The sequence below is a fragment of the Palaemon carinicauda genome, unplaced genomic scaffold, assembly GCF_036898095.1.
Source record: "Palaemon carinicauda isolate YSFRI2023 unplaced genomic scaffold, ASM3689809v2 scaffold468, whole genome shotgun sequence".
NCBI lineage: Eukaryota > Metazoa > Arthropoda > Malacostraca > Decapoda > Palaemonidae > Palaemon > Palaemon carinicauda.
The window spans coordinates 93,885-120,759 of NW_027171726.1; the positions used below are offsets into that span (position 1 = coordinate 93,885).

Sequence of the window (26,875 nt, forward strand, 5' to 3'; positions counted from 1 at the left end):
TAGTCAAGATAAGAAGTAAAAGATCGAAGTGTTGAATATTTCCGACAGAAACTGGTAGCCGGCGGTACCTCTTACGTATGGGTTAGCCATTCCTCGTTTTTAACGATTTTGTCTTTTTAATTTGTGCGAATATTCCGACTTTTCCGAAGACGACGGCTGTTCATATTATGGAAATTACAGTGCTAATCGATAATTTCGTCTTATAATTGGTTGATAATTACGAGAAGGGGCTTTTTATAAGTAGATAATTACCCAGGAATTATCCGTGTCTTTTTCGAAGAGAGCGTAATTTTTTTCTACTAGAAGAAGTAGTTTTTTTTTCTAGGTTACATTGTTTTGTAATACAGTAAAATAATACCGTTCTAAATATACTCCTTTTACGTTTATATATTGAAAGTGACTTTCTCAATAGCGTAAACCAAGTATAAATGACTTACATATCTATCCCATTTACTGGTATGAATAGGCTACGTAAATATATAAAAGATATGGAATATGTATACTGTACATACATCGTATGAATACCAACACGTTAACAAAGGTATTTTGAGTTTATGCAACTATATATTTTAATAGAAAGTATGAAAATTTTGCACATACTTCAGCCGTCTCCGTTAACAATTCCGTTGGTGTTCAGGTTAAGTTAAGGCCCTTAATTTGTTTTAACTTTATTGAATAGCCAAATTTAATTTTCCTTGAAATAATTACTTAAATTATTGCTGTAATAGTATTATTTTTTTTAGAAATATTGTAGCCTACCAAGCTTTTCACGTAAGTTTTTATAATGTTTTAAATTTTTATTTTTATATTTAGAAAATTTCTATTATTGATTAAGGAATTATTTTGTATATGGCAATTTTTCAATGTGACTAGTAAGTTTGCTCTTATATACAATGTGGTTTTGAATGCAGGACAAAGGCCTCAGCATATTGTCTTTATTCATGTCTTTGGTTTGCCCATTTAAACCACTGTTCTAACAAGGGCAGATTGGCGACAGTTGGGAGATTTTCGTCTGATTTCTCACAGCAAACCATCCTAGTATGTGTGGTTTTGACTAGTACAGCATTGCTGATCATGGCGATGTCATTATTATTATTACTTGCTCGGCTACAACCCTAGTTGGAAAAGCAGGATAATGGAAGCCCAAGGGCTCCAACAAGGAAAAGAAACAGCCCAGTGAGGAGAGGAAATGAGGAAATAAACTGCATGGAAAGAATTAATAATTGTACCTTAGCTAATAATAATAATAATCATACTTTGGCTTTTCACGGAACATTTAGGATGTGTTTTAGTATTAGGAATTTACTTTTTACCCAGAATACTTGCAAATTGTGGGTATGTACAGTAGCTGTGTTAGTTTCCCCGGCTGTATTTTACGTTTTTACGATTATATACGTTTATTAACACAGTACAGAGACCATTTACTTTGTTTTACTTTGCCAATTTAGAGATGATTTTTTTTTTTAATTTTTGCTGGAAACAGACACGAAGAACGAACATTGTCTGGTTATTATTATTATTATTATTATTATTATTATTATTACTAGCTAAGCTACAACCCTAGTTGGAAAAGCAAGATGCTATAAGTCCAAAGGCTCCAACAGGGAAAAATAGCCCAGTGAGGAAAGGAAATAAGGAAATGAATAAACGATATAAGAATCATTTATTATTATTATTATTATTATTATTATTATTATTATTATCATTATCACTAGCTAAGCTACAACCCTAGTTGGAAAAGCAAGATGCTGTAAGTCCAAAGGCTCCAACAGGGAAAAATAGCCCAGTGAGGAAAGGAAATAAGGAAATGAATAAACGATTTAAGAATTATTATTATTATTATTGTTATTATTATTATTATTTTCATTACTATTATTAGCTAAGCTAAAACCCTAGTTGGAAAAGCAAGATGCTATAAGTCCAAAAACTCGAATAGGGAAAAATAGCCTAGTGAGGATAGGAAATAAGGAAATGAATAAACGATATAAGAATTGATGAATAATTGAAATAAAACATTTAAAAAAAAAATAATACATTTAAAAGATATTTCATATATAAACTATAAAAAGACTTATGTCAGGCTGTTCAACATAACATTTCCTGCAAGTTTGAATTTATTTCTCTTCTTGTTTTGTTAAAGTATTTATAGTTTATATAGGAAATATTTATTTTCATCTTGTTACTGTTCTTAAAATATTTTATTTTTTCTTTGTTTCCTTTCCTCACTGGGCTATTTTCCCGGTTGGGGCCCCTGGGCTTAGAGCATCCTGCTTTTCTAACTAGGGCTTTAGCTTAGCAATTAATAGTAATGATTATAATACTGATTCAACTACCCGATTAGGAAGATCATTCCACAACTTGACACAGATGGGATAAAACTTTGGTTGTGTATTTTCGAAGGTTTCGACTTTCGTAACAATAATAATATGATATCAGTTTTGACGTTACTGTTTTTAGAATGATTTATTGTCAATTTGTTCTCATTTATATATTTCCTTATTTCCTTTCCTCACTGGGCTATTTTTCCCAATTTGAGCCCTTGGGCTTATAGCATCTTGCTTTTCCAACTGGGTTGTAGCTTGGCTAATAGTAATAATAATAATAATTAATAATAATAATAATAGTAATAATGTGATATTACGGTCACCAACCCGTAAAAGATAATAACAAGGTAACGTAAAATTACGGTCGCCTGTATTTTACTGAAATACGTTTGAGAACTATATTTTACGTAGAATTTTTGATAAAAATTACGGTTTTTTTTCTAAGTGTTGATTTTTCCACCGATCACATTTATGTAATTCTAAATATCAAAGTTGAAGAAATCCCATCTAAACAGTATTGATTAAACCGCATCAAAGCGTTCATTCGATTTTCAAGCAATGGAGAAACGACTTCAGAAATCATTAATAACTCCAATGTGTTTTCATTCATTCATCATCATCATCATCTCCTCTGCCTATTGACGCAAAGGGCCTCGGTTAGATTTCGCCAGTCGTCTCTATCTTGAGCTTTTAAATCAACACTTCTAACCAATGTTAATTCATTCATAGCTTATCACACCAAACAGCCAATCATTGAAGCGTTCTTTTTATTGACATTATCTTAGGGTTGTCCAAACTGAGACAGTGGTCGTGATCGGAGAATCAAATTGATGGTTTGGGTATTTTCTCCATATTCGCAGGACTAATTAATTTTAAGGGGCCAGTTGACCAGGATGTCACCTGTTCTAACCAATACAGCTGAAGCCGATGTTGATTATACGAAGTTGCATTTGAGGATTTGTGAGAAATTTTAAAGGTAAATTGAAGTTCTCAGAGAGGTGATGTGGTGGTGGGGTTGGCAGATGTGTGGGCCGAGTCTTCCTCGTTGAAATGAATTATTCGCACACCATTTAGGATACATACATTGCTTTTGTAATGACTATCGACCTCATATCCCTAATTCTCTCTCTCTCTCTCTCTCTCTCTCTCTCTCTCTCTCTCTCTCTCTCATATCAATGCAACGAGCTTAATGCCTTTTTAATGAGTCTCTCTCTCTCATATCAATGCAACGAACTTAATGCCTTTTTAATGAGTCTCTCTCTCTCTCTCTCTCTCTCTCTCTCTCTCTCTCTCTCATGCCCAGTCAGTTAATTTTTGATTTAATGAGTCCATGATATTCCAAACAATAACGATAGCCTAATTAAACATTATGTTAAAATCCTATTTCTAGAAACGCTACGTTATTTTGGTTAGCTTGTGCAAGTTCTAGGAGCCTGGCGTGGACCGTAATATCAACGACTGGCACCGTTTCATGATCTTAAGATTAATCATGTTTTGTCTAATAGGGGTAAAATGAACGTGACTACGCTAGCGCATTTGCGTTGGCTGTTTTACGATCGCTTTGCTTTGCTTGGGAACGTGGCCGTTCAATGTAAAGCAGCGATAAACTTGGAATTCTCTCTCTCTCCTCTCTCTCTCTCTCTCTCTCTCTCTCTCTCTCTCAAGAAGAAAATAATGACTGAAATTTCTAAATCGATGGACGATTATTCAGTCCAAAAATCTATCAGAAAACACGATTTTTTCCGAAAATACCATCGCTGATCAAATATGAATAAGATCCTAATTGAATTATATAAATTTCGGTCTATAGATGACAGTAGTTCGCTCATTATATATGGCATAACGCTTACCTGAAGGGCTATTGGTTCTAAATTTGTTTTTTTTCGGTCTGTCAAGGCAAAGGTTGTTACCCACAGTTTTGCTCATGTTGGGAAGGTGGGTAAACATGTCTATGGTGTTACGTAAATGTAAGGGTAATTCTTAAATCAAATACTTCCATTTTAGACTGTTTATAAGCAATCTACGTTTGTAGTGGCTGATGTGTAACGTCTATTAATAGGTAAGTTAGTTGAGATTCCTGTAATCCATAAAATGACAGACCTATGTCCTTTAAAGGTTTAAAGGTCGCTCATGAATGGCAGAGGCAAGGGACAGTGACATTGCCCTAGCAATCAGGACAATGCCCTAGAGACTGACCATATATTATATGATCAGCGCCCAAGCCTCCTCTCCACCCTAGCTAGGACTAGGGAGGGCCAGGCAGTGGCTGCTGATGACTCAACAGATAGACCTATAGACTCCCCCAAACCCCCCAACCTTAGCTCACAAGGAAGGTGAGGTTACAGACACTAGAAGAAACTATCGACCTTGAGCATGCCTCGAACCCCTTGCGGGAACGTTACCAATAGGGTACCTCAACAAGGCCGATGGTTTTTGTAGTGTCTGCAACCAAACCATCCTTCCAAGCTAAGAATGAAAGGAGGGGGATGGCTATTGATCTGTCTGGCGAGCCATATGCAGTCAGTGCCTGGTCCTCCCTGGTCCTAGCTTAATGGAGATCCAGTAACGTTCTATAGTTTGGATTCATACATTTTTGCCTATACAATCTAGCGCTGGAGCCTGGAAGGTCAATTATAACACCCGTTTGACTCTAGGTGGGGTGAGGTACGATTTCAGTGGGCACTCTCTGCATATCATAATTAGTTTCATACTTGATCCTAATTATGTATTTATCTCCTCTTTTACAGATATTGTAATAAACTGCCAACTGAAATGAAGGACCTAAAGGGAGCAATTGAATTGAAGAAGAAACTAAAGACATTACTTTTCACAAGATCATATGATTTGGAAGATGCTACAATCAAAGAACTGTATAAGTTATAATGAAAATGTTTCGTTAGATGATTAATATGGACCTGCCCGAGAAGTAGTTCACTCGACTTCAGTGGAGGGTTGGATCTAAACCCAAAACAAGTAAGAGTAGGGTTCCCCTGCAGTATAGGACCTGAAAAGCAGCCCTTGAAGTAAGGTAAATAAAGAGGGTATTATTGAGGCTTTGGTATTGACTATTTTTTTGTAATTAACAAACCCTGTCGTTAATGATGGTCCCCCAGGAGACACGAAGTCGATTTAAAAACAAGTTTGCATCTCATTTATTATAAAATCTTGTATTCTGTGAATGTATATATCCTTCTGTGTCTCCTGGCGGTGGCACATATTAAAGGATTTCAACTCCTTTAATGTAACACAAGCATGTGGCATCAGTACTGACTGGTTGGTTGCGTAGATTTCAATACTTGATATTTCAGTCATTTAATCTTTTCTAGTTTATCTGTCTATATCAAATGGATTGGTGACGACTTTTCAGATGTTAATAGAAAAGGTTTCAACATTTGACTGGTAAGAAAAAAATTTGAGATTGAATAATAACTATTTTTATAGGAATAATAATGGTATATTTTCTTCTAAACACCCTCCCCCTCTCTCTCTCTCTCTCTCTCTCTCTCTCTCTCTCTCTCTTTTATCTTATGTTTTATTTTCATTTGAAATCTGCTTTATGTATTGGAATATCATTTACAAGACACATCCAGTTTCAACCGAATTTAGTCTACGTGTAACAATCTCTCTCTCTCTCTCTCTCTCTCTCTCTCTCTCTCTCTCAACAATAGCTAGGATTAACAGCTTTTTGTTTTAATCTAATTCTCTCTCTCTCTCCTCTCCTCCTCTCTCTCTCTCTCTAAAAATGATAGCTAGGATTAACAGCTTTTTGTTTTAATCTAATTTCTCTCTCTCTCTCTCTCTCTCTCTCTCTCTCTCTCTCCAAGAACGAAGCTAGGGATATTAACCTATCGTCTCTCTCTCTCTCTCTCTCTCTCTCTCTCTCTCCAAGAACGAAGCTAGGGATATTAACCTATCGTCTCTCTCTCTCTCTCCTCTCTCTCTCTCTCTCTCTCCGTCTTGTGGTCTGTCCAGTTTCGATGGATTATTACTGGAATCCAGAGTATGGGAACCATCCCTATGAACGGGGGAGCTTCTAATAATGTTATTACATCGCTCCACATAACAGTCTAAGCTGTTTCATCTTTCATAAATGTATAGTTATATTCATTATTCACGTTTCATTTCCTATTGTACTTGGAATAAAATCGAAGCAATTTTCAGAGGTGTAAAGACTTATTTAAATTAACGTTAAGATAATTTTTGGAATGAATAACTTTTTCGAATCATTTTTAGCTTAAAACTGTGGGTAATGTTATAGATGTTGAACAAGACAGTTTATTGATCGTGGAGACGGATGTCCCCCCACCTCGCTAGTCACGGCCAGTTTGTCCACGGGAAATTGTCCTTGCCAGGCCATAATGTTCCCCCATTTTTTTTTATTTTTATAGGCCTATAGGCCTCTCTTTTTTCACTTGGCCTTACGAATCATTAGCTGTGTTTCCTTATTTCGTGTCTGACGTTGAACGATCTCCCTGGTCTCCATCGACGTCCTACGCTGGGTTTTTAACTTTTAAGGTAATTACCTTAGTTCGAGGTAATTTGTATGGTTTCAGAGTAAATCTAAGGTAATTTCTGTTTTAACTATATACATACTTGAGGAAATTTGAACAGTTTTAAGGTAATCTAGGTAAAAAAGCATTATCATCTAAGGTAATGGTCTATAGAACAGATTGGCAAATCTGATAAATATTTAGATTATCAAGGTTGTTTGTGGCCGATGTGGGTAACGTCCCTGACTGGTGAACGTCAGATTGGGGTTCGAGTCCTTCTCAAACTTGTTAGTTTCTTTGGTATCTGCGACCTTATCCTTATGAGCTAAGGATTTAGGGTTTTGGGGAGCCTATGGGTCTATCTGCTAAGTCATCAGCAGCCATTGCCAGGCCCTCCTTGGTCCTAGCTTGGGTGGAGAGGTGGCTTGGTGATGATTATGTGTATATATGGTCAGTATCTAGGGCATTGTCCTGCTCGATAGGGTAAATGGTCACTGTCCCTTGCCTCTGTCATTCATGAGTGGCCTTAAACTGTTAAATAATTGGTCAGAACCGGGTATGATAGTTCGTAGGTGAAGCCTCACCCACTAACAAGGCTCTCTCTCTCTCTCTCTCTCTCTCTCTCTCTCTCTCTTTTTTTTTTAATCTTTCTCTCTCTCTCTCTCTCTCTCTCTCTCTCTCTCTCTCTCTCTCTCTCTTTTTAATCTCTCTCTCTCTCTCTCTCTCTCTCTCTCTCTCCTCGTACATAGTTAGTTGGTTAGTGTCACTCAATTAACTCGATCAATGAGCACCTAATGAAATTTGTAGTAATTGCCATTTAACAAGAATCGGGGAACTTACTTAGCCAATGTATTTGTACGAGTCAAAAGAATGGCAGAAGCAAGGGACAGGTATATTGCCCTATTCAGGAGGACAATGCCCTGGACACTGACCAAATATACATATGCTCAGGGCCCAAGGCCCTCTCCATCCAAGCTATGACCAAGGAGGGACAGGCGATGGCTGCTGATGAATCAGCAGATAGACTTATAGGTTTCCCAAACCCCACTCCTAGCTCACAAGGATGGTGAAATTGCAGCGACCAAAGAAACTATCGAGTTCGTGCGGGACTCGAACCCCAGTCTGGCGTTCACCAGGTTAGGGACGTTACCACATGGCCTCGATAGTTAAAGAAAGAATAGTTTACTTTATTTACTTACTTAATTACTTACTTATTTACCTATTTACTTACTTACTTACTTACTTATTTACTTATTTACTTACTTACTTATTTACTTACATGTTTACTTGTTTACTTATATACTTACTTATTTACTTATTTACTTACTTGTTTACTTACTTACTTATTTACTTACTTAATTATTTACTTAATTACTTATTTACTTACTTATTTACTTATTTATTTACTTATTTCCTTATTTCCTTATTTACTTACTTACTTACTTACTTACTTACTTACTTGTTTACTTACTTACTTATTTACTTACTTACTTATTTACTTATTTACTTAATTACTTATTTACTTACTTATTTACTTATTTATTTACTTATTTACTTATTTCCTTATTTACTTACTTATTTACTTACTTAGTTACTTATTTACTTACTTACTTAGTTACTTATTTACTTATTTACTTACTTACTTACTTAGTTACTTATTTACTTACTTACTTATTTACTTAGTTACTTATTTACTTATTTACTTACTTACTTATTTACTTATTTATTTACTTATTTACTTGTTTACTTATTTACTTACTTACTTGTTTACTTACTTAATTATTTACTTAATTACTTACTTACTTATTTACTTATTTACTTATTTCCTTATTTCCTTATTTACTTACTTATTTACTTATTTAGTTACTTATTTACTTACTTACTTACTTACTTACTTATTTACTTATTCCTTATTTCCTTATTTCCTTATTTACTTACTTATTTACTTATTTAGTTACTTATTTACTTATTTACTTACTTACTATTACTTATTTACCTACTTACTTAGTTACTTATTTACTTACTTACTTAGTTACTTATTTACTTACTTACTTACTTAGTTACTTATTTACTTACTTATTTACTTAGTTACTTATTTACTTATTTACTTACTTACTTATTACTTATTTATTTACTTACTTACTTATTTACTTATTTACTTGTTTACTTATTTACTTACTTACTTGTTTACTTACTTAATTATTTACTTAATTACTTACTTACTTATTTACTTACTTATTTACTTATTTCCTTATTTACTTATTTACTTACTTATTTACTTATTTATTTACTTATTTACTTATTTCCTTATTTACTTACTTAGTTACTTATTTACTTACTTAGTTACTTATTTACTTACTTACTTAGTTACTTATTTACTTATTTACTTACTTACTTACTTACTTACTTAGTTACTTATTTACTTACTTACTTATTTACTTAGTTACTTATTTACTTATTTACTTACTTACTTATTTACTTATTTATTTACTTACTTACTTATTTACTTATTTACTTGTTTACTTATTTACTTACTTACTTGTTTACTTACTTAATTATTTACTTACTTAATTATTTACTTAATTACTTACTTACTTATTTACTTACTTATTTCCTTATTTCCTTATTTACTTACTTATTTACTTATTTAGTTACTTATTTACTTATTTAGTTACTTATTTACTTATTTACTTACTTACTTACTTATTTACTTATTTACCTACTTACTTACTTACTTACTTATTTACTTGTTTACTTACTTACTTGTTTACTTACTTAGTTATTTATTTACTTTCTTAATTATTTACATATTTACTTATTTACTTAGTTACTTATTTACTTATTTACTTAGTTACTTATTTACTTATTTATTTACTTAGTTCCTTATTTATTTATTTACTTACTTAGTTACTTATTTACTTACTTACTTATTTACTTAGTTACTTACTTACTTATTTACTTAAACTTATCTACTTACTTACTTACTTATTTACTTAAACTTATCTACTTACTTACTTACTTACTTATTTACTTACTTATTTACATATTTACTTACATGAAAGGCTGCTTTCCTGATCATATCCCGCAGAGGAGTCCTGTTCCCTACAGGACCTACAAAATTAGTTTGTCTATAGTGTGTTGCCATGTGTCATCTCGTAGGCCTTGCTTGTTAAAATAATTCATTTAGCTTCGTTTGGTCACAACTAGGCCTAAAATATATATATATATATATATATATATATATATATATAAAAATTGAGGTTGAAATTTTTCAACCCCTGGAACCCCCATTTTCAGGCTCATTATTGTGACGAGGCCTAATTTTAAAATCCACAAAACTTCGCTATTTGTTAATTGATTGATTTGGGGGTTTCTGGCATCCTGACATCTGAGGTCATTGACGCCGATATCGTTTATTGTTAATAAAAGAAAAAAATAACACTCAATTGAAACCATAAAAGCAAAGATGTCATTTTAAAAGTTAAATATCTTTCAGAAGACCTTCTGAAATAAAACTAAAGAATATCGCAATTTGTTGAGGGATTTTTCACAAAATCAGTGTCGTTTTAAGAGTTTCTCATCATGCTGAACTTTTTTTTTTTTAATCTGAAAATGCGATCACATGTGCCTATCATTATCGTCTGTTAAAACTACCCAATTTTGCTAATGTACAGTCAAATATAAATGTCCTGTCGTCAAAAGTCCCCCACTGACACCCCCAATGTTTAGAGATTCCAGAATTTCAGGTGTAGAAGAGTTTGGTTGTTCCTGGTTCCTTATTTCTCACTCCGCAAAATAAGTTTGCTGGCACTCTATCCCTTTATAGATAGGTGCAAAGCTTCTTCAAGCTTATTCTTATTATTGTTATTAATATTATATCACCTGTGCCTTAAATAAATTAATACCGTAATGAGATTCTCAATCTTTACTTTTATTCCCTTCTACCTTGAAAATTAGATAGGATAACACCTTGCTATCATCAGTTTTGGCAACCTATTGTGGTTAGTGGGGAGGACCCCGGGCGGGGGAAGTACCACTTCTCAGGGCTGTAAGGTGTGTGATGGCAGGGGAAGCGCAAAAAAAAAAATATTATGTATGAACGTAAATTAAATATAATATCATACGCTCCTAATTCTATAATTATTATATTACTTACCTTACAGTTATACTTTATATTTGTTGTGTTATATGCTATACCATTCTCGCAAACAACTTGTTGACATGATTGTCGATATTTAGTTTGACAACGTATATTGTCCATACTGAAAAGTCTCTTAAAACACAAGCGAGGAGTCTCTCTCTCTCTCTCTCTCTCTCTCTCTCTCTCTCTCTCTCTCTCTCTGGGTTTTTAGAGCTGTAATTCAATATCGATTCATCTGTATCATAATATTTTCAGTAACATACATATACCAAAGGCACTTCCCCCAATTTTGGGGGGTAGCCGACATAAACAAGAACAAAAAAAAAAGGGGACCTCTACTCTCTATGTTCCTCCAGCCTAACCAGGGACTCAGCCGAGTTCAGCTGGTACTGCTAGGGTGCCACAGCCCAACCTCCCACATTTCCACCACAGATGAAGCTTCATACTGCTGAGTCCCCTACTGTTGCTACCTCCGCGGTCATCTAAGGCACCGGAGGAAGCAGCAGGGCCTACCGGAACTGCATCACAATCGCTCGCCATTCATTCCTATTTCTAGCACGCTCTCTTGCCTCTCTCACATCTATCCTCCCATCACCCAGAGCTTTCTTCACACCATCCATCCACCCAAACCTTGGCCTTCCTCTTGTACTTCTCCCATCAACTCTTGCATTCATCACCTTCTTTAGCAGACAGCCATTCTCCATTCTCTCAACATGGCCAAACCACCTCAACACATTCATATCCACTCTAGCCGCTAACTCATTTCTTACACCCGTTCTCACCCTCACCACCTCGTTCCTGACCCTATCTACTCGAGATACACCAGCCATACTCCTCAGACACTTCATCTCAAACACATTCAATTTCTGTCTCTCCATCACTTTCATTCCCCACAACTCCGATCCATACATCACAGTCGGTACAATCACTTTCTCATACAGAACTCTCTTTACATTCATGCCCAACCCTCTATTTCTTACTACTCCCTTAACTGCCCCCAACACTTTGCAACCTTCATTCACTCTCTGACGTACATCTGCTTCCACTCCACCATTTGCTGCAACAACAGACCCCAAGTACTTAAACCGATCCACCTCCTCAAGTAACTCTCCATTCAACATGACATCCAACCTTGCACCACCTTCCCTTCTCGTACATCTCATAACCTTACTCTTACCCACATTAACTCTCAACTTCCTTCTCTCACACACCCTTCCAAATTCTGTCACTAGTCGGTCAAGCTTCTCTTCTGTGTCTGCTACCAGTACAGTATCATCCGCAAACAACAACTGATTTACCTCCCATTCATGATCATTCTCGTCTACCAGTTTTAATCCTCGTCCAAGCACTCGAGCATTCACCTCTCTCACCACTCCATCAACATACAAGTTAAACAACCACGGCGACATCACACATCCCTGTCTCAGGCCCACTCTCACCGGAAACCAATCGCTCACTTCATTTCCTATTCTAACACATGCTTTACTACCTTTGTAGAAACTTTTCACTGCTTGCAACAACCTTCCACCAACTCCATATAACCTCATCACATTCCACATTGCTTCCCTATCAACTCTATCATATGCTTTCTCCAGATCCATAAACGCAACATACACCTCCTTACCTTTTGCTAAATATTTCTCGCATATCTGCCTAACTGCAAAAATCTGATTCATACAACCCCTACCTCTTCTAAAACCCCCCTGTACTTCCCAGATTGCATTCTCTGTTTTATCCTTAATCCTATTAATCAGTACTCTACCATACACTTTTCCAACTACACTCAACAAACTAATACCTCTTGAATTACAACACTCATGCACATCTCCCTTACCCTTATATAGTGGTACAATACATGCACAGACCCAATCTACTGGTACCATTGACAACACAAAACACACATTAAACAATCTCACCAACCATTCAATTACAGTCACACCCCCTTCCTTCAACATCTCAGCTTTCACACCATCCATACCAGATGCTTTTCCTACTCTCGTTTCATCTAGTGCTCTCCTCACTTCCTCTATTGTAATCTCTCTCTCATTCTCATCTCCCATCACTGGCACCTCAACACCTGGAACAGCAATTATCTCTGCCTCCCTATCATCCTCAACATTCAGCAAACTTTCAAAATATTCCGCCCACCTTTTCCTTGCCTCCTCTCCTTTTAACAACCTTCCATTTCCATCTTTCACTGTCTCTTCAATTCTTGTGCCGGCCTTTCTTACTCTCTTCACTTCTTTCCAAAACTACTTCTTATTCTCTTCATATGACTGACCCAGTCCCTGACCCCACCTCAGGTCAGCTGCCCTCTTTGCCTCACGTACCTTGCGCTTTACTTCCACCTTTTTCTCTCTATATTTTTCATACTTCTCTATACTATTACTCTGCAGCCATTCTTCAAAAGCCCTCTTTTTCTCTTCCACTTTTACCTTCACTCCTTCATTCCACCATTCACTGCCCTTCCTCATGCTGCCTCCAACAACCTTCTTGCCACATACATCACTTGCAATCCCAACAAAATTTTCTTTTGCTAACTTCCACTCCTCCTCTAAATTACCAGTTTCTCTTACTCTCACCTCGTCATATGCCATTTTCAACCTTTCCTGATATTTACTTTTTACCCCAGGTTTTATTAGCTCTTCAACCCTCACTAGCTCCCTTTTACATCCCCCTACTCTATTCCCCCACTCTTTTGCTACAACCAATTTTCCTTCCACCAAAAAATGATCAGACATACCGTTAGCCATACCCCTAAACACGTGCACGTCTTTCAATCTTCCAAACATTCTTTTAGTTATCAACACATAATCCATTAATGCCCTTTCTACTACTCTAACATTTGCCACTCTTACCCATGTATACTTATTTTTATCTTTCTTCTTAAAAAAACTAGCACTTATTACCATCTCTTGTTCAACACACATATCTACCAGTCTCTCACCAATCTCATTTTCACCTGGTACGCCATACTTCCCAATGACACCTTCTACCTCTCCAGCACCCACTCTAGCATTTAAGTCACCCATAACAACTACATAATTCCTTCTACCCAGTCCTTCTACACACCTAGTTAATTCATTCCAAAACTCATTCCGCTCTTCTTCACTTTTCTCACTACCTGGCCCATACGCACTGACAAACGCCCAACATTCCCTACCCAACCTAACCCTTACCCACATTAACCTAGATGATATCTCCTTCCATTCCACTACTTTACCTGTCATCCATTCACTCAGCAATAAAGCCACATCCTCTCTCGCTCTTCCCCTTTCAATCCCAGACACTCTACCAGACATTTCACCAAACATCACTTCACCCTTTCCTTTCATCTTTGTCTCACACAAGGCCAATACATCCATCCTTCTACTTCTAAACATACTTCCAATCTCACATCTTTTACTCTATCGTACTACATCCACGCACATTCAAACACCCCAAAACTAGAGTGCGGGGAGCAGTCACTCTCCCCCCAGCTCCATCTTTGTTGCTGTCTCACAGGATACTTTTACAGGAGAGGGGGTTCCCAGCCCCCTCGTCCCGTCCCTTTTAGTCGCCTCTTACGACACGCAGGGATAACGTTGGCGCTATTCTAATTGTTTTATGCCCCCGCGGCCACAGAGGGCATAACGATTCCATATAATTAAGTTGTATAGACCTATCTGTTGTGTTACTCGATGAAACATTTTAACAGAGAAGTTATTGGCTAGAATAAGGAAGTTTTGTAGGCTACTGTTTGTAAATTATGTCCAAGCTGTAAAACCAGACTTGTACACAATTCACGAGTCCAATAACAATTCATTTTCTTAAGATAGAGTATCAAGTATTTCAGAGAGCAATTAGAAATCCTCCTCGTGTTTACGTTATATCCTCCCCTAGTTTACATTACGTAAAGTTGTAAAGTTAGGTTAGATATATTTATGGCTCTTTTGGTCTCATTGGTTTTTTTTTTTTTTTATGATAAGGTATACAATGAGGTAAGAAATGGTTACCTCAAATAATTTCTGCTGCATTTTGTAGATTCTATAAAGACAAGTCACCTAATGCCTAAAAATATTTGCATGACAATCTTCAAGCCATCTGTGTCATAGTCATTGACTACACTTGAAAATTTTCCGTAAAATAAACAGTAAAAATCCTGGAATAAATGTTGCCAGACCTATTATAAGATCTTATAATATATATTCATTGCTCTCCATATAGTTTTCCATATTTCCTTTCCTCACTAGGCTATTTTCTCTGTTGGAATTTTTGGGCTTATAGCATCCTGCTTTTCCAACTAGAGTTGTATCTTAGTAATAATAATAACAATAATCTATAATGCAATGTTTCATGTCAAGGGAGAAACATGCCAGTCTGCATCAATGACTTTTTTCTAATGGTGAAGTGTTGTGCATATCTAGTGAGCTATAAAGTCTGGTAATCAGGGTGAGACACCCCAGTCAGTTTTTCCTACCCAAGTTGTAACTTATCTAATCAGAACATCAGTTTAGCAACGAGACAAATCAGGCAGCAGTGTGTCTTGGCTGTGAAAGCTGGCTATCAACACACTGCCAGGGCAGGCACTACAGGAAATAGGAGAGATTCTCTCCTCCTCCTTCCTGGGTTGACAAGGAGGGGAGGATTTAGTTGTGGTAGCCTATGAACGGTACAATAATAATAATAATGATAATAGTGTCCAACACAAAAGTGATTATTGGCTATTGCCTTGAAATTGACTTTTATGCCTGAAAATAAAAGACTGCTAATTTGTTTTCCCTTTTCCAGATCTGATGGAGTGAGGTCGCCAACCAGCTGTTAAGTGCAAGTGCACTTCAACTATATCGTGAGCAGACAGAATGCCTAATGACATAATGCCTAAGGACAGAATGCCTAAGGACAAAATGCCTAATCCCTCAACACGGACAAATGCCTAATGGACAAAACATCTAAAAAGGGATAAAAAAAAAGTGAACTAGATAACTTAGGTGGCTAAGTTTACCTTCATCCTTATTGTAAGTTGCATGAATTTTTTGTTCTGTTTATTTACTTGAATAATTTCGTATTAACTTTTTCAACATTTGCACCTAATAAATTCGGTACTTGCTTCTTCAGTTTTAATTTTTTTTTTACAAGCTTAGAGAGAGTTTGGTGAGGAATTGAAACACACTTGTTAAAAGTATGGTACCATCCTTCTAGGGATTTCGTAGATTTTGGAAAATTTTATTCTATTCTAGGATACACATTCCACATTTGAACTTCGTCAACCTCTCTGAACTATTCTGAGCCATGTAATTTTAAAATATTCAAAGAATTCACTGAAAATATCTTCAGTTTAGTGGTCCATTGAAGTAAAAAAGTTTGTGAGAAAGATCAGCCACATCCTCTGTTCCTTTGTTTCTTTTCCTCACTGGGCTATTTTTCCCTGTTGGAGCCCTTGGGCTTATAGCACCTTACTTTTACAACAAGGGTTGTATCTTAGCTATTAGTAATAATAATAATAATAATAATAATGATTATAATAATAATGATTATAATAATGATGATTATAATAATGATAATAATAATAATGATAATAATAATAATAATAATAAATAATAATAATAATAATAATAATATTGTGTTGTATGTACAATGTCTAAAATGTAGTTTAGCTAAAAGTATAAGAACGCTAATTTATTTACTTTCTTTCAGAATTATATACTTGTGTTCCAAGTTTTCAAGAAGATACGTAAACAGTACTGGAGAGATTCACTTCACTAATTACAGGTAAGGTGTTCATATGGAAATGTGACTGGTTTATTTCAGGTACTTTTCACTCTTAGGATATCATAAAATACACTAACACAAACCAAATTTGTGAAATTCATTCTGATTATTCCAGTCTTCCTTCACCTAATGAGCTATCCTAAACAAATGCTTCTTTCCCTTTTAATTGCAAAAATCCTCTGATAATTGTGACTAAGCCCTTTGTCATGACAGCCATACAGATCTTACTACGAAATTGTGAAATATTAATTTTTTTCATACATTGTCTCAACTTTAACTTACCCATATGTCCATGTCTGTCATGCACAATTATACATATTGTGATTGCACCATTCACAGAAAATACGTATACATATACTGTACTTCTTTATCCATACACCAGTAAAATAATACTACCCCACAACGAACTAGCAAATCTCCTAATTTCGCCTAGCGTACCATTACCATGTATAAAAATGCCAACCTATTTTGGATTCCAAAAACTAACAACATTTTTGTATCTTCCATCATTCCTTGCATGGACATCATTTTCATACTTGATCTTTCACTACTCCAAACACATATTCCCATTGTAACCTTTCATTTGCCTATCTCATTTTCTGTTTGTTTTTCTTTATTCTTAAGAATCGAAAAACTCGCACATACACTGGCAGGAACAACTACAAGAACTTCATCCATGCCACATATTCCTTTTAAATTCTCATGCCCAATCTTCTTCCATGCTGAAGTGTCCAGTCTGTATCTCATTTTTCACCAAGAATGCTTCTTCAAACGCATTTTTCTATGCCTTACGCCGGTTTTTATTCTCACATTTATACTTGTCTTGAAGATCATGCGCTATTGTCACCGAATACTTATATATGGTTACACACACACACAGTCATAAACTTGCTAAAGTCTCACTTACTGCTCTCTCTTCTCTCAATGAATTCATATGCAAACTTTCCTATATGATTTGCCACTATTACTATACATTTATATCCCTTTGTAGTCACAAATAACATAAAAAAATAACTTAATTACTGCCATTTCTATTAGTTCATTTATATTTTTCCCTTATGACAATCAACTCGCGTATTAACATCCTCTTTAGCTATTGTAAGCAGCTCTTCAAGAAGAAACACACTCCAAAATCAAACCATTGTTCTCTAGTCTTGGGTAGTGCCATAGCCTCTGTACTGTGGACTTCAACTGTATTGGGTTAAAAGAGTTCTCTTGCTTGAGGGTACAGTTGGGTACACTATTCTATCAAATTTCTCCTCTTGTTTTGTTAAAGTTTTATAGATTATATAGGAAATTTTTATGTTAATGTTACGGTTCTTAAAATATATTCATTTTTCTTGTTTCCTATCCTCACTGGGCTATTTTTCCTGTTGGGTCCCATGGGTTTATAACATCCTGCTTTTTCAATTAGGTTTGCAGCTTAGCAAGTAATAATAATAATAATAATAATAATAATAATAATAATAATAATAATAATAATAATAATAACACATTATGCATTAGCAAACCTTTTTGGGATTACTAAAACAGTATCATTCTCCAACCATCTACTCAAACCCTGATTATTTTTAAAACTCTAGTATTTACTTTGTTGAACCCTCTTCAAGCTCTTTTTCATTTAACCATACTTCTGTTAATTCCTGAGATATTCTTACTCGTGTGGCAATAGGTTTTATATACAGTTTTACCAGCCCTGGTAAAATGGGGAACGCTAACTACAATTCAACATAAGCACATGTATTGGGCTTTGCAGTACACACTTTAGTTTTCTAGTTCACCCCTTATAGCCTTACCTGCTACTCACATTGCTTTTTAAATCCTGGAAAAGATGTATAAAGGTGGCTGCAATTCTAAAATAATCCTGTCCTGGAAAAGTGATCCATTGACCATTATTCCAAAAAGGATTAATTCTCTTATCTGTACTCCATCCTTTATACTTCAGTTCACCACATACAAAACCATTTTGATTTGCTTTTTCTTTCACAATCCTTTCCCTGACCAATCTCACTGCAATCAAAATAGGCAACCATTAACCATCTACCTGTCACACCCTCTTTTCTGTACATCATCTGTCCTTCCAACTCTCTGATTTACACTTCTGTTTTTACTTGCCCAAGTATAAAAGATTCTTTAGCTCTGGTAAGCAGCTCTTCAAGGACACTCCAAAATCAAACCATTGTTCTCTAGTCTTGGGTAGTGCCACAGCCTCTGTAACATGGCATTTCACTGTTTTGGGTTAAGAGTTCTCTTGCTTGAGGGTACACTCAGGAACACACTTCTTATTTCTCTTCCTCTTGCTCTGTTAGTTTTTGTAGTTTATATAGGGAATATTTATTTTAATGTTTATGTTTTTTAAATATCTTGTTTTTCCTTGTTTACTTTCCTCACTGGGCTATTTTCCCAGTTGGAGCCCCTGGGCTTAAAGCATCCAGCTTTTCCAACTAGGGTTTTAGCTTAGCAAGTACAGTAATAACTTTTTTCTTCCAGGGACCTTGGTTGGCACGAGTGTGTTAGTATCCTAAGATCTTTTCTTTTTAAATGCTGATTCTCTCTCTCTCTCTCTCTCTCTCTCTCTCTCTCTCTCTCTCTCTCTCTCTCTCTCTCTCTCTCTCTCTCTCTCACTCTCTCACTGTGCTCTGCATATTACCAGGGGAGCAAGAGGGCGTTGAATGGATACCTTGTGCGGGCAAAGTTTTGTCATTATTCGTAATTTAGTGTGCTTATCGAATGCATTGTGCTTGGTCAAGCTTCTGGGAATTTCGTAGAGACTTTTACATGGGGATAGTTTTAAGCCAGTTTTGCAGCAATAGAAAATTAGGGATATCATTGTTTTTCAAGAAATGACTTTGTCTAATCATGACAGTTTAAACTGTTGTTGTAATGTTAATGTAAGATAGACGAAATATTTGTTTTTAGTATCCAATACAGTAAATTTCAGCATCTACGGTACTTGCCAAAGACTACATTATCAGGTGTATATAGAGTCGGTTTTCGAAAATATTGTTGTAATATTTCTGTTATATGTACTATTGTACATAAAATGTACTAGTACATCCTGTTACATAATTTGTACATCCTTTCGAAGGACATATTTAAAGTATCAATTTGACTTACTACATAAGACTTTGTTGTTCTCTTAATAACAGGAAAATGAAGAGGAAATATGCACATTTGTGTCGTAAAGCAATCAAAAGATTTGAGTTTTGTAGAAATTTTTATAATTTGCTTCAACAAACCACAAAAGAATTTTTTTATACTATTAGTAAGAACTTTTAAATTTCATTTTATTGTCGGTTTCTTACGAATTTCTTAAATATAAAAAAGTCAATGTTTGTTATTAGCAAGAATCAGCTTCGTCTGTATATAGCCCTTGAAAAAGTTGGTGCCTTTCTTTGACAGCAACAGCCAAGAAAAGGAACATTTTTATTCTTGCTGCAGACACAAATCTCCGCACGCTGATTTTTGCACATGCACCTCAAACTTATTCCCAGATTAGCTGTGATACTGGAGTCAGTGTTGCAGAGATTTTTTTGCAGAGAATAGCCATATGATGTACATTTAACCATTTTAGGTTTGCTTTATGTGAGGACTTACTTGTGATTGTTGCAATAGCTGAATTTTGAGTATGTTGTAGAAGAGCATCTTCTGCTTGTAGAAGGCTTTAATAGTCTGGATTTAGCTATTAGTGTTTTGTCTCTGCAATTCAACCAATGATAGCTCAGTGCCGCCTGATGCATGAACTACTAAGGACAGGCAAGATTGCATCAGCTCGTCACTGATAATCTGCAACTGCATATCTTTAGCAAATAATTTCAGGAGATTAAAAAGCATCTACCCTAGACATTTCCACAACTTCTTTTTGCCAAGTCAGTAGAACAATATCTCCATCTTTACCTGGAAATGCATAAAAGAATGTTAACAAGTTGCATTTGTCCTTATCTAATTAAATGAATGTATCATGGCTACGGATAAATGTCTCAGGATCTGTTAAAACTCATAGATTGATTATTGCTCTGTAACAGATTACCAGAATGATAACATCTATGCCATTGGAAGGAATGACAATACGATTTGCACCTAATTCTTCAGCACTGTAAATTGTATGGAGGATGGTTCGATTACCAGCTTCCATGCGAGTTGGTCCATGTGTGGTGATGTCTCTCATTCCCTTTTCTTCAAAAATTATTATTTTTTACTTCTCTGTAATGAAGTGGCTAGTAGAGATGAACTGGATAACACGAAATCCCTGAAGGCAGACACTGAAAGGTGATTCTGGATATGATATAGCTCCTGTAACACTGATTTGTTTACCTTGTCTTTTCCATTGTTCTTAGACTGGGAAGTTGATCATATTTAGCAGAGCAAGAGTGAATATATGATGTTCATTGGGACATCTCGAAGAAGGATGTATCTGTAGCTCTGTTCTACGTCTTTTATTTTATTATTATTTTTTTCCCTTTTTTGGGGGGGGATGAAATGGCCACCTGTTGGTTGCATACGTGGCATCAACAATGCCAGAAGTATTGATTGTTACCTTAGGTAATGTATTTAGACATTTTATGCAAGTGTCTTCCAATACTCTCATTCTGCCCTCAGTCAAATAAGGAGGATTTGAATTTCAGTACAGTACAGTCATATTCTTCAGCAGTTATCACCTGAGAAACTATCTGAAGCAGATATGTTTCTGAAAACTACTTAACTTTTTCTTTCTTGATTACCTTCACTTTCAAGGAGGCAAGTATTTAGGCTTTTCTTCCAATAAATTTGACTTGATTCAAGTCACTATGAGATTCTTTGGAAGCACAAACTCTATTTGATATGCAAACAAATCTTTCTACTGTAAGCTCTTGGAATGGGTTGACCATTTCTGTGATGGTCTGCTAATCCTTGTGACGATGACCGATCCAAATTCATGATTTTTGGGTGGTTTCTCAATACTCTCTTCAACTTGCCAATATTTTCAGCAAACATGGGTTTTGTGGAAAGCCATTGCATTTGGGTTTTTAGTGTCAACGTGATCCCTCAAGTATAAATGGCTTTGGTTCACTTCAGTGTTGTATTTCTGCTCAAGAACCATACAGTCTTGCCAGTCCTTCACCTCAGAGTTGTATGTCTCTTCAAGAACCATACAGTCTTGCCAGTCCTTCACTTCAGTGTTGTATTTCTGTTCAAGAACCATACAGTCTTGCCAGTCCTTCACCTCAGAGTTGTATGTCTCTTCAAGAACCATACAGTCTTACCAGTCCTTCACCTCAGAGTTGTATGTCTCTTCAAGAACCATACAGTCTTGCCAGTCCTTCACCTCAGTGTTGTATGTCTCTTCAAGAACCATACAGTCTTACCAGTCCTTCACTTCAGTGTTGTATGTCTCTTCAAGAACCATACAGTCTTACCAGTCCTTCACTTCAGTGTTGTATTTCTGTTCAAGAACCATACAGTCTTGCCAGTCCTTCACCTCAGAGTTGTATGTCTCTTCAAGAACCATACAGTCTTGCCAGTCCTTCACCTCAGAGTTGTATGTCTCTTCAAGAACCATACAGTCTTGCCAGTCCTTCACTTCAGTGTTGTATTTCTGTTCAAGAACCATACAGTCTTGCCAGTCCTTCACCTCAGAGTTGTATGTCTCTTCAAGAACCATACAGTCTTGCCAGTCCTTCACCTCAGAGTTGTATGTCTCTTCAAGAACCATACAGTCTTGCCAGTCCTTCACCTCAGTGTTGTATGTCTCTTCAAGAACCATACAGTCTTACCAGTCCTTCACCTCAGTGTTGTATGTCTCTTCAAGAACCATACAGTCTTGCCAGTCCTTCACCTCAGTGTTGTATGTCTCTTCAAGAACCATACAGTCTTGCCAGTCCTTCACCTCAGTGTTGTATGTCTCTTCAAGAACCATACAGTCTTGCCAGTCCTTCACCTCAGTGTTGTATGTCTCTTCAAGAACCATACAGTCTTGCCAGTCCTTCACCTCAGTGTTGTATGTCTCTTCAAGAACCATACAGTCTTACCAGTCCTTCACCTCAGTGTTGTATGTCTATTCAAGAACCATACAGTCTTACCAGTCCTTCACCTCAGTGTTGTATGTCTATTCAAGAACCATACAGTCTTACCAGTCCTTCACCTCAGTGTTGTATCTCTCTTCAAGAACCATACAGTCTTACCAGTCCTTCACTTCAGTGTTGTATCTCTCTTCAAGAACCATACAGTCTTGCCAGTCCTTCACTTCAGTGTTGTATCTCTCTTCAAGAACCATACAGTCTTGCCAGTCCTTCACTTCAGTGTTGTATCTCTCTTCAAGAACCATACAGTCTTGCCAGTCCTTCACTTCAGTGTTGTATGTCTCTTCAAGAACCATACAGTCTTGCCAGTCCTTCACTTCAGTGTTGTATGTCTCTTCAAGAACCATACAGTCTTGCCAGTCCTTCACCTCAGTGTTGTATGTCTCTTCAAGAACCATACAGTCTTGCCAGTCCTTCACCTCAGTGTTGTATGTCTCTTCAAGAACCATACAGTCTTGCCAGTCCTTTACCTCAGTGTTGTATGTCTCTTCAAGAACCATACAGTCTTGCCAGTCCTTCACCTCAGTGTTGTATGTCTCTTCAAGAACCATACAGTCTTGCCAGTCCTTCACCTCAGTGTTGTATGTCTCTTCAAGAACCATACAGTCTTGCCAGTCCTTCACCTCAGTGTTGTATCTCTCTTCAAGAACCATACAGTCTTGCCAGTCCTTCACCTCAGTGTTGTATGTCTCTTCAAGAACCATACAGTCTTGCCAGTCCTTCACCTCAGTGTTGTATGTCTCTTCAAGAACCATACAGTCTTGCCAGTCCTTCACCTCAGTGTTGTATGTCTCTTCAAGAACCATACAGTCTTGCCAGTCCTTCACCTCAGTGTTGTATGTCTCTTCAAGAACCATACAGTCTTGCCAGTCCTTCACTTCAGTGTTGTATCTCTCTTCAAGAACCATACAGTCTTGCCAGTCCTTCACCTCAGTGTTGTATCTCTCTTCAAGAACCATACAGTCTTGCCAGTCCTTCACCTCAGTGTTGTATGTCTCTTCAAGAACCATACAGTCTTGCCAGTCCTTCACCTCAGTGTTGTATGTCTCTTCAAGAACCATACAGTCTTACCAGTCCTTCACTTCAGTGTTGTATGTCTCTTCAAGAACCATACAGTCTTACCAGTCCTTCACCTCAGTGTTGTATGTCTCTTCAAGAACCATACAGTCTTACCAGTCCTTCACCTCAGTGTTGTATGTCTCTTCAAGAACCATACAGTCTTACCAGTCCTTCACCTCAGAGTTGTATGTCTCTTCAAGAACCATACAGTCTTACCAGTCCTTCACCTCAGAGTTGTATGTCTCTTCAAGAACCATACAGTCTTACCAGTCCTTCACCTCAGTGTTGTATGTCTCTTCAAGAACCATACAGTCTTACCAGTCCTTCACCTCAGTGTTGTATGTCTCTTCAAGAACCATACAGTCTTACCAGTCCTTCACCTCAGTGTTGTATGTCTCTTCAAGAACCATACAGTCTTACCAGTCCTTCACCTCAGTGTTGTATGTCTCTTCAAGAACCATACAGTCTTACCAGTCCTTCACCTCAGTGTTGTATGTCTCTTCAAGAACCATACAGTCTTGCCAGTCCTTCACTTCAGTGTTGTATCTCTCTTCAAGAACCATACAGTCTTGCCAGTCCTTCACCTCAGTGTTGTATCTCTCTTCAAGAACCATACAGTCTTGCCAGTCCTTCACCTCAGTGTTGTATGTCTCTTCAAGAACCATACAGTCTTGCCAGTCCTTCACCTCAGTGTTGTATGTCTCTTCAAGAACCATACAGTCTTACCAGTCCTTCACCTCAGTGTTGTATGTCTCTTCAAGAACCATACAGTCTTACCAGTCCTTCACTTCAGTGTTGTATGTCTCTTCAAGAACCATACAGTCTTGCCAGTCCTTCACCTCAGTGTTGTATCTCTCTTCAAGAACCATACAGTCTTGCCAGTCCTTCACCTCAGTGTTGTATGTCTCTTCAAGAACCATACAGTCTTACCAGTCCTTCACTTCAGTGTTGTATGTCTCTTCAAGAACCATACAGTCTTACCAGTCCTTCACTTCAGTGTTGTATCTCTTCAAGAACCATACAGTCTTGCCAGTCCTTCACTTCAGTGTTGTATTGCTGTTCAAGAACCATACAGTCTTGCCAGTCCTTCACCTCAGTGTTGTATGTCTCTTCAAGAACCATACAGTCTTACCAGTCCTTCACTTCAGTGTTGTATGTCTCTTCAAGAACCATACAGTCTTACCAGTCCTTCACTTCAGTGTTGTATCTCTTCAAGAACCATACAGTCTTGCCAGTCCTTCACTTCAGTGTTGTATTGCTGTTCAAGAACCATACAGTCTTGCCAGTCCTTCACTTCAGTGTTGTATTGCTGTTCAAGAACCATACAGTCTTGTCAGTCCTTAGTAGTTTGTGTAGCAGATGGCACTGAACAATCTTTGATGTAGTTGCAGGTGTAAATCAGGACTGTTGCTCAGTCTTCCACCAGCAGAGGATGTTCTTCTAAAATATATTAAATGTTTTGCTATTGCAATGACCATGATAAAGTTCTCATACTTGACTTAACACAAAAGTTATTGACAACATCAAATGGCTAATCTCCGCAAAAAGAAAAAAAAAATAAATAAATGCTGACTCCAGAAAAATGTAACTCCGAGTAAAGGGAATGTGCAAAAATCGATGTGTTCGAAATTGTCTGCAGCAAGAATATTTTTTTCTTAGCTGTCATTGTCAAGGGAAAGCACCATTTTGTACAAGGGAAATATACTTGATCGTTGATACTGACAAATATTGATAAGCACTGACTTTTTTATATCTCAAAAATCCATAAGGAAAATGCAAGGAAATAAAATTTATCAGTTCTTACTAATTATATCGATATTTTCTGCTATAAAGCTATATATTAAGATTTCTATAAAATGCAAATCTATTTCCATGACTGTGTAATATTTTATTTTCATTATTATGTTAGGATAATGAAGTCATATATGAAATATCAAATTTGCAATGATATGCCTTCCTAGCAATTATATCACTATTTTTTTGTGTGGTGAATCTCTCTGAAAATCAATGCTGGAAACATCCCTCTATTGTCATATGACACAGTATGGTGATATTTCCTTTTTATTGTCATGTTATTAACAGTACAATAAAGTCTTGTATATCAAACAAATGCTCTGAAAAAAGTACTTTCAAGTATGATGCACTAGGAAATATCCAGTATGATAAAATAAAACACACAATATTAAACTAATAAATTTGTGAAACTGAATTATATCCACCTGTTAATGTGGTATATTGCAAGTACCGTGAAGTATATTCTTCCAGATTTAATTTAGTAATACCATAACAGCTTCAAATGTCATGAATACACATTGTAATTTCATGGAAGACAATGACCACCTAATTTTTGTACCATAAAAACTAACAAGATTGTTTGCTGATCAGAAACTTATGAAATATGCTCCATTTTCATTTGCAACTTTTCCAAGACTCTCGACACCCATCACATTCTCTATCTCTTGATTATTCCTTCGAACTTTAGCATTGAAGTCGCCAATCACAATTTTCACACCTCTCTCTGGGATCTCATCCATTAAACACTGCAGTTCTTCATAGTATTCATCTTTTCCTTTCTTCAGGGGAATCATTCGTTGGGTTATAACAAACTGTAATACTCATATTGCACTGCTTTGATTTGAACTTTGCTTGTAACAATCTACTATTTACAGCTCTCCACTCTGTTATTGCATTTTCTGCTCTTGGTGCCATCAATAGGAATAGATGATGATTTACTGACAAAAATTAGCTTAAGGGTCACCTTGAAACTACCTCTGCGTACAAGTCCTTCTAAATTCCTGTAGACCTGGCTAAGCAAAAGGCATTTTATAGGGATCCTAGTTTATGAAGAATGACACCAAACTTTAACAACACTACATGGGATCTGTGCTCCCTAGGTATATGTGTATGGTTTTAGGTTCCATGTTTTTACTACGTTCGCATTCTTTATCTTAATATCCAAAACCTGACCTTCTACCCTCTCAGGGTCATCCACTTACATCTTCCCCAAATGGCTCCTTTCAATAGGTTTTTGGTTTGAAATCCCTTACTTTG

The 26,875-nt window shown here is 36.4% G+C and overlaps 1 protein-coding gene and 1 long non-coding RNA gene across 2 annotated transcripts; both read left to right on the forward strand.

Moving 5' to 3' along the window:
* Positions 1 to 5,075: 5,075 nt before the first annotated feature.
* LOC137636958 (uncharacterized) lies at positions 5,076 to 16,713 on the forward strand. Its single transcript, XR_011043314.1, has 3 exons — positions 5,076 to 5,352; positions 15,726 to 15,952; positions 16,632 to 16,713. It is a non-coding gene; the product is annotated as an uncharacterized lncRNA (long non-coding RNA).
* A 4,507-nt stretch (positions 16,714 to 21,220) lies between these two features.
* LOC137636957 (mucin-3B-like) lies at positions 21,221 to 25,168 on the forward strand. Its single transcript, XM_068369280.1, has 3 exons — positions 21,221 to 21,248; positions 21,762 to 22,785; positions 23,056 to 25,168. Exons 1-3 carry the CDS (start codon positions 21,221 to 21,223, stop codon positions 25,166 to 25,168), a joined length of 3,165 nt encoding a protein of 1,054 aa, XP_068225381.1.
* Positions 25,169 to 26,875: the final 1,707 nt, after the last annotated feature.